We start from the raw sequence: 14,014 nt of genomic DNA on the forward strand, positions 1-14,014 counted from the left end.
GAAATGAAGGCAGAAATAAAGATGTTCTTTGACACCAATGAGAACAAAGACACAACATACCAGGATCTCTGTGACACATTTAAAGCAGTGTGGAGAGGGAAATTTCTAGCACTAAATGCCCACAAGAGAAAGGAAAGATCTAAAATCAACACCTTAACATCACAATTAAAAGAACTAGAGAAGCGAGAGCAAACAAATTCAAAAGCTAGCAGAAGGCAAGAAATAACTAAGATCAGAGCAGAACTGAAGGAGATAGAGACACAAAAAACCCTTCAAAAAAATCAGTGAATCCAAGAGCTGGTTTTTTTGAAAAGATCAACAAGAAATCCCTGTTTGGCTAGTTCACCTGGCTCATCTGATTGCAAGTTCCTATCTTGAGAGGATTATGAATTAAAACCACCACAAGGGCCACAAATAATGGACAACATTGTTAATAAGGACAACTTGTAGCTGGGTGAATGGAAGAAAAAGTTCTATTCATTGCTTCCTCATTTTCTCTAAATCTACAATCTCCAGCTGCCACTACTGAATTAACAGCCCACAATTCCACAGGATTACCTGGGAGACACTGGCCCTTTTTCCTCCTCTTCTTCATGATCACTTTCATTTTCTGCAAATAAATTCAGAGAAGCAGGTCACATTAAGCAATTCACACATCACATATGACCAAATCAGTGTCCAGTCATTACACAAGGACATAACTATTCTCAGTGCAATAATATGGATTCTGACAGGAGTATTCTAGAGTGCCCTAGATCAAGTCTGGTGAGAAGTAGATGACCCTGCTTTCCAGACCCACAGGCCAAAACTTCCCTCTACAGGTAGACCATAATGCCATATTCCCTGCCTCAGTCTATGCAAAGTTAAACAAAAATCTTCCCCCAAAATCGCCAACAATTTGTCAAACAATTTTCTAGAAGTGTTGTTGCAATACTGACTTACATCACCAGGTAACATGGACATTAAATGTTTAGAGGGATCTACACATGAAACTCGACTGACAGATAAATTCTAATAACTTTTGCATTAAAAAGAATCTGTGATTTGGGAGGTCAAGGAAGGTGAATCATTTGAGGTCATGAGTTCAAGACCAGCCTGGCCAACATGGGAGAATGCTGTCTCTAATAAAAATACAAAAACTAGCCAGATGTGGTGCTGAGCACCTGTGGTACCAGCGACTCAGGAGGCTGAAGCAGGAGAATCACTGGAACCTGGGAGGCAGAAGTTGCAGCAAGCCAAAATGGAGCCACTGCACTACAGCCTGGGTGACAGAGCGAGACTCCATCCCCCCCCCAAAAAAGAGAGACAATCTGTGAGGCTACAAAGAAACATTGGATCAGCCATTGCATTGATGGGGTGGAGAACCAGGGTACAGCCTTGCTTTATGGAACTATATCAGCAAAGTAAAAAAGAAAAGTTTCCATCCTGATTTCAAGGTGACTGTGCAGCTAGCCAAGCTGACTTAAAGGAGATCAAGATTAAAGCTGAGAGCAGTAAAGCCTGGGGAACAATACTTCCAAATACAAATGCAAGGCCGCCAGTCTCCTTAAAAAGGCATAGAAACTCCATGGACATTGCTCAGGGACAGACGACTTAATCACAGGTGACAAGAGATACTGAATCGAAGCTACGAGGCCTCACAGATACTTCCTGTGTACCTGCTGCACTCAGGTGACTATGACATTGTCACACTTGTCTGGGGTCCAGGAACTTGACACTTGGGACTGGGAGACAAAGGCATGATATGAGCTGAGAAGGACAGAAAATCTCCCTGATGTCTCTGTTTAGAATCCCATCATAGATATCATTAAAACAAATTTGTGTGTAGAGAGCGTCTCTTCAGAGTTTATCATCCCCAGCATAGGAAAAGCTGTGAGACAAAGGAAAATAGAGGCTACCTGGGATAATGCACACAGCATCCAACCATTCATCATGAGAGAATGAGTCAATGAGAGTTGAGTCGAACTGGTTTGCCTCAAATGTGATTTTGGTGTTCCTGTGAGGCTGGTTGGACTCACAAGGGCCGTGGCTATTTGAACAAGTGACGACACATTCCTCCAGTGAGTCCTCAGGGACTTCCTTTTCTTCAGGCTTCTGCACCTCCCTGATGAGCCAGGTGGGATAGTGATGACAGAAGATTAAACACACAGGGATTGGACCCCAGGGAGTCCTAGCCGGTTTTGACAAGAGGCATTAAGAAAGTGGCCCCAGAAAGCAAACAGGAGGTTCCCTTTCAGAGGGAACAGGCAATCCTCTTCTCTCTGCAACAGAGCATGGCTGCCATGGGAGCCAGAGAGGAAGACAGCAACTGGTGTTCATTGAACTGGACAGACAGGAGCCGAGGAGGATGAAGACTCAGCTATCCCTGAATGGCACAGACATGACACCCGCCACACACAGAGAAACACAACAGCTGCCACACCCTGTGTCCAAGCTGGGTTGAGTTTCACATACTGTGGCCAAGGGAATGCAGGCTTTCGGCCCATCGTAGATGCCAGAGAGGGTGTGCCTCCTAGACCTTTTTCATATGTTACAACCCATTACTTGCTCCCGATTATTCAGTGTTACCTGGGGGTACATAATTCCTGCACTTTCTCAGCCTCCTCAACTTTAACATCTTCATCCTCATCTTCGTCATTTTCTGTAAATACAGATGTGTTCTTTCAGATATTTCCCACTTCACACTCTACAAGCACAGTCAGTCCAATGTGTACACAGACATCAACATCAAGGCATGGTCACTGTTCAACTGAAAGCTCTCATGTTTTCTCTTTAACAAAATGCCCTGGCATGGTTTCCTGATCCATCAGGCAATGCATTTCTGATCCGGAGGGCCACCATCAAGATGTGGCCAAATATGGAAAAGATCTTTTGCTCCCCATATGATGGAGGCTTCTACAGCCTCTCTCTGGACTTTGGCAGCTGTCCCCCCCCATGCCACTACAGGTCTGATTCCCAGGCACAGGCTTGGTGTCCTGTCACAGTTCACATTTCAAACATAATTCTTTCTCTTAGGAGAGGACAAACTTGTCCTACAGTCCTCTATGCATCAGGAGACTTCACAGGCCCTCCAGGTGGCTTCTGTCCTGTTATTCAGGGACATTCTCTCCATGGGGAGTGCTCCACTCTCAAGCACTTCCTACCACCAAATGCCCCCACATCAAGTGCCTTCTCCAACACCACACGGTGAGGGGCTTTATCTCATTTTGAAAAGCAGTCGTAAGCGTTCCCACATTTGGATGCTTCAGACCCTTGCAAGAGACAATTTGCCTGCCTTTGCAGATGGAGACAGAGAAACTCAGGAAGGATAAATCACTCACTCACGGACACTTTCTAAGAACATTGCCAAAGAGACAGCCTGGGAACCTGCCTTCTGAGTCCAGAGCTCTTTTCACTCTAACAAGCACCCTCCTGTCACAGCCTCCTTCCTGTCCTTTAAAACTAGAAACGTGCTGCTTCTTGCTCCAAAGACCACCTTCCATCAAGGAAGGAGGGACATTTGCAATACTGTGACCTCCAACCCCATGGGTTTCCCATCTCTATTCTTATCCAGGAAGTCCTGGTCATGTCACGGCCACATATGTTTAGTGGGAAAAAACACCACCGATACAACTGTCATTGTGAAAGTATGGAGGTCTGGAGTCTCTCATAAGCCTGGGGTTTTCGCTCATCAGGGCCTATGGCCACATTACCTGGGCTGAGCTTTTGGACGAGGTGCTGTGCCAGCCTACATCCCTCAGCCAGCTCTTCTCGGAGGTCCCGTCCCTGGGAGTTGTCCGGCTCATCCAGAGTGAGGAGGGCCTGGAGATGCTGTTTCAATGAGCGGGAGGCATCTCTCCCTTCCTGTAACTTCTCCCTTAATCGGGTAAGCTCTCGTTCATGAGAGTGAACCAGGATTTTATATTGCCTAAGGTGAGAGAGTAGAGAAAATTTAACAGTGGAAAGAGATGAGTGATCAGTTCCAATATTGTGACACAGATGTCTGAGACAATGTCCTCAAGGAGACCTCCAAGCAGAAGACCAGCACGTGTGTAAAGAAATGTCTGTGCCAAAGAGAAAGAATAAAAAATGGTTCACGGGCTTCCTCTACATGAGAGAGGGCTCCTGGAAGACCCTCCACGATGTTGCATTCATCTTTCTCTTCTGTCAACAAAAGTAGGTGTCTTCCTAATTCAGTTTCAAAAACACATCCATCCTTTCAGTTCCTCACTCTGGCCATGGACATTTCCACGTGAATATACACATAGTGCATCTTGCAGCGACTAGATACAAAGCCATGGACAGAAATGAGGCTAGGTGCAGATGGGGCCAATTGAAAAGATGAAAGTAAAGAATGACAGGCTCGAGAAGGCAACATTGATTGAGTGAAAGGATGAGAAGCCACAGTCAGTCAGGAGGTGATTCTGACTAAGGGTAAGTGGGGTGGTGATGGCACATCAGTTTGAGTATACTGAATGCTGCTGGCTGGTTCCCACTCCTTCGATTAATTTTGTGTTATGCGCATTTCACCTCAACAACTACTTGTTTGAAAAACAGAAAATAAGGCTCTGAGAAACAACTGCAACCCATAACTTATTATTGTCCTTGTTCTCTGCTTGATAAATCTTTGTGTGTCGTGAGCCTGCCATGGCAATTCCTGCCCTTCCGCTGGCCCAGCTTAGCTCTGATTTCTCCCTGCCGAGCTGCTGTACTTCAGAGATGTACACACCTGCCCACCTGCCTGACCCCACGGGGCCCGCTCACCTGAGCTCCTCAGCTTGCCCGAGCTGCTCTGCAAGCTTCTCTTCCTTGAACAGCCGCTCATCCCTCAGCATAGATTTGAGGAGGTCTTTGCAGTCTTCATACTCTGAGAAAAGACAGACACGCCTGCCTCAGTGAAAGGCTGGACATGCTGCTCTGGTCACTGCCTACAGGGCAGAAGCCAGGTCCATCCCAAGGACAAAACTGTGCCCACTACCAGGCTCTAGGCAGGGATTTCCACATCTTTACTCTTCAGTCTCCCGATTTTCTGGCATTTGATCCTCCAAAATTTAGAGACGAAGAAAGAGAAACTCAAGGCACGTCAAGGAAGTTGACAAGATGATTCAACCACAACGAAGTGGAGTCAGAATTCACAGCCCCTGAGGTCTGACTCTGAATGTGGGGCCACTTTCCCAAGCCTTGCAGCCTCTCCTCTAAAACACTGCACTGGGGCATGAAGTAGTGATTTCTTGTACAGTCGGGAAGGCCCTTCGGACTATGGGACTGATGGTTTCCCTTTTACTGGGAAATTCAACGACAAATACATCAAAGATCTTAAACATCTTTGATTTTTAAATCATATCTTCAGATGTGATTTTAAGAATCACATCTGAAGCATAAAGTATGAGACATAAGACCATAAGGCCATGAAGGAAATCTGCCCAAATACTTATAAGGTTTGTGTTAATTTAGAAACAGTAGAAAGAGGAACTAAGAGATACGCCAATAAACGTTGTAAGAGATTGACAAGAAATAGCTCATGTAATTCACTGCAGCAATTTACAGAGGTAGGTATTTCTCTAGTACCCTATGTACAGATGAGGAAACTGAGGGACAGACAAGACAAGCAACTAGGATGGAGCCGAGAAGACAGGCTCAGGGTCCCTGCTCTGCACGCTGCACTGCTACTTCCACATATTCTCGGGTGCGATCTTTCTTCCCCTTTAGGAACAAGAGCCTGTGACCCAGGAAGCAGGACTTCCCTCTCACCAGGGAACTCTCTGCTTTTCTTTTGATCAGTCTTGCCCTGTCACCCAGGCTGGAGTGCAATGGCCTGTTCTTGGCTCACTGCAAACTCTGCCTCCTGGGTGCAAAGGATTCTCCTGCCTCAGCCTCCCGAGTTGCTGGGATTACAGGCGCCCACCACCACGCCCAGCTAATGTTTATATGTTTAGTAGAGATGGGGTTTCTCCATGTTGCCCAGGTTGGTCTCAAACTCCTGACTTCGTGATCCCCCCGCCTCAGCCTCCCGAAGTGCTAGGATTACAGGAGTGAGCTACCGTGCATGGCCCCTACTCCCCGCTCTTGATGCTGTCACTTATAGATACCACAGGTTCTATTAGGAGCAGACTCCTCTTGAAGTCCCTCAGAGCGGGTACTGTGTACTATCACCAAGTTTCCCTCAGGGTCCCTAGAACAGAGTTTTGCCTATTGGGCCTCAACAGAAGTTTGAACAGAATAAGGGTTCACTAGTCCCACATATTTAGAACAACAGACTAGGTGTTATTTGTCTGCCGGATCTTATATGGTACAGAGAGGATTCTTGAAAACACGATTTAGCCTCTTGGAGAAAACCAGTGGTTCTGTGCCTGTGTCCAAAATGAATAACTGCGATTTTAACTTTAGGCCCACCCCTACCTGACTGCAAACTTGGAAAGTTGCTAAATACTTTGGTACCTCTGACTTCCAAATTTAACAAAATGTGAAAATGCCCATTTCTATTTTCCTAGAAGTATGGGAAGGTTGAAATTATTTTCAATGGAGAGAGCATGTAGTTTCTCAGAGAGAAGACAGGACATCGTTCATCACTTTTGTGAAGGTGAGCCTACAGAACTTACCGTAATTATTCTGCCGGTTGGCCAGGAAGTAGGCCAGTTGAGTTACAAGAAATTTCTGTTTGAGGTTTCTGAACTGCTGTTTGTGCTCTGCCAGCTGGGGGCGCGATTTCCTGTTGATTTCTAGAATGTTCATCTCTGCCTCCTCACTGGACCAAGGGCCAGCAGACACCACCATGCTGACGTTTGTGGCAGAAGAGGTGGGGCCAGGGACTGGGGAGAAGACAACCAAGCACATGATGGGTTAAAAACTGGTGAAATCAAGTAGGTTTAATCAGGACTGAGGGATGTCACTGACAGCCTTGTCCACTTCTTTGAAGATGTTGTCTCCCTGGTTTCACTCTTCTCATCTCCAGTCTTGATCTCCTTTAAGTCAACTTGTCTTAGCTACGCAGTCACCTTGAAACCAGGACATAAACCCTTCTACCTTTTCTTGCTTATAAGTTTCTAAAAAGCAAGGCTGGGCCCTGAGTTGTTGACCCCATGAGCGGCCAATGTTTCTGTGTAGCACAACAGATGGCTTTTTGTTTTTTAAATTTTTTTGTTTGTTTGGGTGCTTGGTTTTTGGTTTTCTGTTTTTTGTTTGAGATGGAGTCTCACTCTGTGGCCCAGGCTGGAGTACAGTGGTGCTATCTCAGCTCACTGCAACCTCTTCTCCCAGGTTCAAGCGATTCTCGTGCCTCAGCCTCCCAAGTAGCTGGGATTACAGGCGCCAACCACCACGCCAGCTAATTCTTGTATCTTTAGTAGAGATGGGGTTTCGCCATGTTGGCCAGGCTGGTTTCGAACTCCTGACCTCAGGTGATCAGCCCACCTCGGCCTCCCAAAGTGCTGGGATTACAGATGTGAGCCAGCGCCCCTGGCCAGAGACTTCTTATTAATAGCTAAGACAAGCCAATGAAAAGGAGAGAGAGTCAAGCCTGAGAGTCGTGAATGAGGGTGGGAGGACACTCTGAACCGACCCTCCCACCTAAGCCTCCTGAGCAGTTGGGACTATAGGCACGCAGCACCATGCCTGGCTACTTTTTTGTATTCTTTGGAAAGATGGGTTTCACCATATTGTCCAGGCTGGTCTTGAACTCCTGAACTCAAATGATCCTCCCACTTGGGCCTCCCAAAGTGCTGTGATTATACGTGTGGGTCACTGCACCTAGCTCCATCCTAGTTTCTGACTAAACCAATATGTATGTATACAGCCTGTCCTCAGAATTGATCTTCCATAGCCTAGACAGAGGTATGAGACACAAGGAAAATAGAGGCTACCTGGGAGAAGGTCTACAGCATCCTGCCATTCATCATCAGAGGATTCATTGTCTACAACTAGAGTTGAGTCGACTTGGTCTTCCTCAAATATGATTTTGGTGTTCCCGTGAGGCTGGTTGGACTCACAAGGGCCGTGGCTATTTGAACAAGTGACGACACATTCCTCCAGTGAGTCCTCAGGGACTTCCTTTTCTTCAGCCTTCTGCACCTCCCTGATGAGCCAGGTGGGATAGAGATGACAGAAGATTAAACACACAGGGATTGGACCCCAGGGAGTCCTAGCTGGTTTTGACAGGAGGCATTAAGATAGTGGCCCCAGAAAGCAAACAGGAGGTTCCCTTTCAGAGGGAACAGGCAATCCTCTTCTCTCTGCAACAGAGCATGGCTGCCGTGGGAGCCAGAGAGGAAGAGAGCAACTGGTGTTCATTGCACTGGACAGACAGGAGCCGAGGAGGATGAAAACTCAGCTATCCCTGTACAGTACAGACATGACACCCACCACACACAGAGAAACACAACAGTTGCCACAACCTGTGTCCAATCTCGGTTGAGTTTCATATACTGTGGCCAAGGGGAATGCAGACTTTCGGCCCATCGTAGATGCCAGAGAAGGTGTGCCTCCTAGACCTTTTTCATATGTTACCACCCACTACTTGCTCCCGATTATTCAGTGTTACCTGGGGGCACATAATTCCTGCACTTTCTCAGCCTCCTCAACTTTAACGTCTTCATCCTCATCTTCGTCATTTTCTGTAAATACAGAAGTGTTCGTTCAGATATTTCCCACTTCACACTCTGCAAGCACAGTCAGCCCAATGTGCACACAGTCATGAACATCTAGGCATGGTCACTGTTCAACTGAAAGCTCTCATGTTTTCTCTTTAACAAAATGCCCTGGCATGGTTTCCTGATCCCTCAGGGAATGCATTTCTGACCTGGAGGGCCACCATCAAGATGTGGCCAAATATGGAAAAGACCTTTTGCTCCCCATATGATGGAGGCTCCTATAGCCTCTCTCTGGACTTTGGCAGCTGTCCCTCCCCATGCCACTACAGGTCTGATTCCCAGGCACAGGCTTGGTGTCCTGTCACAGTTCACATTTCAAACCTAATTCTTTCTCTTAGGAGAGGACAAACTTGTCCTACAGTCCTCTATGCATCAGGAGACTTCACAGGCACTCCACGTGGCTTCTGCCTTGTTATTCAGGGACAGTCTCTCCATGAGGAGTGCTCCAGTCTCAAGCACTTCCTACCACCAAATGCCCCCACATCAAGTGCCTTCTCCAACACCACACGGTGAGGGGCTTTATCTCATTTTGAAAAGCAGCCATAAGTGTTCCCACATTCGGATGCTTCAGACCTTTGCAAGTGACAATTTCCTTGCCTTTGCAGATGGAGACAGAGAAACTCAGGAAGGATAAATCACTCTCTCACAGACAGTTTCTAAGAACATTGCCAAAGAGACAGCCTGGGAACCTGCCTTCTGAGTCCAGAGCTCTTTTCACTCTAACAAGCACCCTCCTGTCACAGCCTCCTTCCTGTCCTTTAAAACTAGAAACGTGCTGCTTCTTGCTCCAAAGACCACCTTCCATCAAGGAAGGAGGGACATTTGCAATACTGTGACCTCCAACCCCATGGGTTTCCCATCTCTATTCTTACCCAGGAAGTCCTGGTCATGTCACGGCCACATATGTTTAGTGGGAAAAAACACCACCGATACAACTGTCATTGTGAAAGTATGGAGGTCTGGAGTCCCTCATAAGCCTGGGGTTTTCGCTCATCAGGGCCTATGGCCACCTTACCTGGGCTGAGCTTTTGGACGAGGCGCTGTGCCAGCCTACATCCCTCAGCCAGCTGTTCTCGGAGGTCCCGTCCCTGGGAGTTGTCTGGCTCATCCGGAGTGAGGAGGGCCTGGAGATGCTGTTTCAATGAGCGGGAGGCATCTCTCCCTTCCTGTAACTTCTCCCTTAATCGGGTAAGCTCTCGTTCATGAGAGTGAACCAGGATTTTATGTTGCCTAAGGTGAGATAGTAGAGAAAATTTAACAGTGGAAAGGGATGAGCGATCAGTTCCAATATTGCAACACAGATTTCTGAGACAATGTCCTCAAGGAGACCTCCAAGCAGAACACCAGCACGTGTGTAAAGAAATGTCTGTGCCAAAGAGAAAAAATAAAAAATGGTTCACAGGCTTCCTCTACATGAGAGAGGGCTCCTGGAAGTCCCTCCACGATGTTCCATTCATCTTTCTCTTCTGTCAACAAAAGTAGGTGTCTTCCTAATTCAGTTTCAAAAACACATCCATCCTTTCAGTTCCTCACTCTGGCCATGGACATTCCCACGTGAATATACACATAGTGCATCTTGCAGCGACTAGATACAAAGCCATGGACAGAAATGAGGCCAGGTGCAGATGGGGCCAATTGAAAAGATGAAAGTAAAGAACGACAGGCTCGAGAAGGCAACATTGATTGAGTGAAAGGATGAGAAGCCACAGTCAGTCAGGAGGTGATTCTGACTAAGGGCGAGTGGGGTGGTGATGGCACATCAGTTTGAGTATACTGAATGCTGCTGGCTGGTTCCCACTCCTTCGGTTAATTTTGTGTTATGCGCATTTCACCTCAACAACTACTTGTTTGAAAAACAGAAAATAAGGCTCTGAGAAACAACTGCAACCCATAACTTATTATTGTCCTTGTTCTCTGCTTGATAAATCTTTGTGTGTCGTGAGCCTGCCATGGCAATTCCTGCCCTTCCGCTGGCCCAGCTTAGCTCTGATTTCTCCCTGCCGAGCTGCTGTACTTCAGAGATGTACACACCTGCCCACCTGCCTGACCCCACGGGGCCCGCTCACCTGAGCTCCTCAGCTTGCCCGAGCTGCTCTGCAAGCTTCTCTTCCTTGAACAGCCGCTCATCCCTCAGCATAGATTTGAGGAGGTCTTTGCAGTCTTCATACTCTGAGAAAAGACAGACACGCCTGCCTCAGTGAAAGGCTGGACATGCTGCTCTGGTCACTGCCTACAGGGCAGGAGCCAGGTCCATCCCAAGGACAAAACTGTGCCCACTACCAGGCTCTAGGCAGGGATTTCCACATCTTTACTCTTCAGTCTCCCGATTTTCTGGCATCTGATCCCCCAAAATTTAGAGACAAAGAAAGAGAAACTCAAGGCACATCAAGGAAGTTGACAAGATGATTCAACCACAACGAAGTGGAGTCAGAATTCACAGCCCCTGAGGTCTGACTCTGAATGTGGGGCCACTTTCCCAAGCCTTGCAGCCTCTCCTCTAAAACACTGCACTGGGGCATGAAGTAGTGATTTCTTGTACAGTCGGAAAGGCCCCTTGGACTATGGGACTGATGGTTTCCCTTTTACTGGGAATTTCAAGGACATATATGTCAAAGATCTTAACATCTTTGATTTTTAAATCATAACTTCAGATGTGATTTTAAGAATCACATCTGAAGCATAAAGTATGAGACATAAGACCATAAGGCCACGAAGGAAATCTGCCCAAATACTAATAAGGTTTGTGCTAATTTAGAAAGAGTAGAATGAAGAACTAACAGATAGTGTTTTCTCTGTGCCAATGAACATTCTAGGAGATTGACAAGAAATAGCTCATGTAATTCACTGCAGCAATTTACAGAGGTAGGTATTTCTCTAGTACCCTATGTACAGATGAGGAAACTGAGGGACAGACAAGACAAGCAACTAGGATGGAGCCGAGAAGACAGGCTCAGGGTCCCTGCTCTGCACGCTGCACTGCTACTTCCACACATTCTCGGGTGCGATCCTTCTTCCCGTTTAGGAACAAGAGCCTGTGCCCCAGGAAGCAGGACTTCCCTCTCACCAGGGAACTCTCTGCTTTTCTTTTGATCAGTCTTGCCTTGTCACCCAGGCTGGAGTGCAATGGCGTGTTCTTGGCTCACTGCAAACTCTGCCTCCTGGGTGCAAAGGATTCTCCTGCCTCAGCCTCCCGAGTAGCTGGGATTACAGGCGCCCACCACCACGCCCAGCTAATGTTTATATGTTTAGTAGAGATGGGGTTTCTCCATGTTTCCCAGGTTGGTCTCAAACTCCTGACTTCGTGATCCCCCTGCCTCAGCCTCCCGAAGTGCTGGGATTACAGGAGTGAGCTACCGTGCATGGCCCCTACTCCCCGCTCTTGATGCTGTCACTTATAGATACCACAGGTTCTATTAGGAGCAGACTCCTCTTGAAGTCCCTCAGAGCGGGTACTGTGTACTATCACCAAGTTTCCCTCAGGGTCCCTAGAACAGAGCTTTTCCTATTGGGCCTCAACAGAAGCTTGAACAGAATAAGGGTTCACTAGTCCCACACATTTAGAACAACAGACTAGGTGTTATTTGTCTGCCGGATCTTATATGGTACAGAGAGGATTCTTGAAAACACGATTTAGCCTCTTGGAGAAAACCGGTGGTTCTGTGCCTGTGTCCAAAATGAATAACTGCGATTTTAACTTTAGGCCCACCCCTACCTGACTGCAAACTTGGAAAGTTGCTAAATACTTTGGTACCTCTGACTTCCAAATTTAACAAAATGTGAAAATGCCCATTTCTATTTTCCTAGAAGTATGGGAAGGTTGAAATTATTTTCAATGGAGAGAGCATGTAGTTTCTCAGAGAGAAGACAGGACATCGTTCATCACTTTTGTGATGGTGAGCCTATAGAACTTACCGTAATTATTCTGCCGGTTGGCCAGGAAGTAGGCCAGTTGAGTTACAAGAAATTTCTGTTTGAGGTTTCTGAACTGCTGTTTGTGCTCTGCCAGCTGGGGGCGCGATTTCTTGTTGATTTCTAGAATGTTCATCTCTGCCTCCTCACTGGACCAAGGGCCAGCAGACACCACCATGCTGACGTTTGTGGCAGAAGAGGTGGGGTCAGGGACTGGGGAGAAGACAACCAAGCACATGATGGGTTAAAAACTGGTGAAATCAAGCAGGTTTAATCAGGACTGAGGGATGTCACTGACAGCCTTGTCCACTTCTTTGAAGATGTTGTCTCCCTGGTTTCACTCTTCTCATCTCCAGTCTTGATCTCCTTTAAGTCAACTTGTCTTAGCTACGCAGTCACCTTGAAACCAGGACATAAACCCTTCTACCTTTTCTTGCTTATAAGTTTCTAAAAAGCAAGGCTGGGCCCTGAGTTGTTGACCCCATGAGCGGCCAATGTTTCTGTGTAGCACAACAGATGGCTTTTTGTTTTTTAAATTTTTTTGTTTGTTTGGGTGCTTGGTTTTTGGTTTTCTGTTTTTTGTTTGAGATGGAGTCTCACTCTGTGGCCCAGGCTGGAGTGCAGTGGTGCTATTTCAGCTCACTGCAACCTCTGCCTCCCGGGTTCAAGCGATTCTCATGCCTCAGCCTCCCAAGTAGCTGGGATTACAGGCGCCAACCACCACGCCAGCTAATTCTTGTATCTTTAGTAGAGATGGGGTTTCGCCATGTTGGCCAGGCTGGTTTCGAACTCCTGACCTCAGGTGATCAGCCCACCTCGGCCTCCCAAAGTGCTGGGATTACAGATGTGAGCCAGCGCCCCTGGCCAGAGACTTCTTATTAATAGCTAAGACAAGCCAATGAAAAGGAGAGAGAGTCAAGCCTGAGAGTCGTGAATGAGGGTGGGAGGACACTCTGAACCGATCCTCCCACCTAAGCCTCCTGAGCAGTTGGGACTATAGGCACGCAGCACCATGCCTGGCTACTTTTTTGTATTCTTTGGAAGGATGGGTTTCACCATATTGTCCAGGCTGGTCTTGAACTCCTGAACTCAAATGATCCTCCCACTTGGGCCTCCCAAAGTGCTGTGATTATACGTGTGGGTCACTGCACCTAGCTCCATCCTAGTTTCTGACTAAACCAATATGTATGTATACAGCCTGTCCTCAGAATTGATCTTCCATAGCCTAGACAGAGGTATGAGACACAAGGAAAATAGAGGCTACCTGGGAGAAGGTTTACAGCATCCTGCCATTCATCATCAGAGGATTCATTGTCTACAACTAGAGTTGAGTCGACTTGGTCTTCCTCAAATATGATTTTGGTGTTCCCGTGAGGCTGGTTGGACTCACAAGGGCCGTGGCTATTTGAACAAGTGACGACACATTCCTCCAGTGAGTCCTCAGGGACTTCCTTTTCTTCAGCCTTCTGCACCTCCCTGAT

At 47.0% G+C, this 14,014-nt stretch overlaps 1 protein-coding gene across 10 annotated transcripts in view; it reads right to left on the reverse strand.

Moving 5' to 3' along the window:
* LOC129006519 (neuroblastoma breakpoint family member 1) overlaps positions 1 to 14,014 on the reverse strand; it is a 72,252-nt gene that overhangs the window by 9,403 nt on the left and 48,835 nt on the right. For 9 of the 10 annotated variants that reach the window (XM_063659075.1, XM_063659081.1, XM_063659073.1 and 6 more), the window contains 12 exons: positions 13,798 to 14,009; positions 12,537 to 12,746; positions 10,691 to 10,793; positions 9,640 to 9,854; positions 8,516 to 8,588; positions 7,839 to 8,050; positions 6,579 to 6,788; positions 4,744 to 4,846; positions 3,693 to 3,907; positions 2,569 to 2,641; positions 1,899 to 2,104; positions 559 to 610 (listed from right to left, as the gene is read on the reverse strand). In XM_063659075.1, the coding sequence (XP_063515145.1) occupies positions 559 to 610; positions 1,899 to 2,104; positions 2,569 to 2,641; positions 3,693 to 3,907; positions 4,744 to 4,846; positions 6,579 to 6,788; positions 7,839 to 8,050; positions 8,516 to 8,588; positions 9,640 to 9,854; positions 10,691 to 10,793; positions 12,537 to 12,746; positions 13,798 to 14,009 (1,884 nt within the window). The remainder of the gene's footprint in view (positions 1 to 558; positions 611 to 1,898; positions 2,105 to 2,568; positions 2,642 to 3,692; positions 3,908 to 4,743; positions 4,847 to 6,578; positions 6,789 to 7,838; positions 8,051 to 8,515; positions 8,589 to 9,639; positions 9,855 to 10,690; positions 10,794 to 12,536; positions 12,747 to 13,797; positions 14,010 to 14,014) is intronic. The other variant, XM_063659083.1, reaches the window with a different exon arrangement.

This window comes from Pongo pygmaeus, chromosome 1 (genome assembly GCF_028885625.2).
Source record: "Pongo pygmaeus isolate AG05252 chromosome 1, NHGRI_mPonPyg2-v2.0_pri, whole genome shotgun sequence".
Taxonomy (NCBI): domain Eukaryota; kingdom Metazoa; phylum Chordata; class Mammalia; order Primates; family Hominidae; genus Pongo; species Pongo pygmaeus.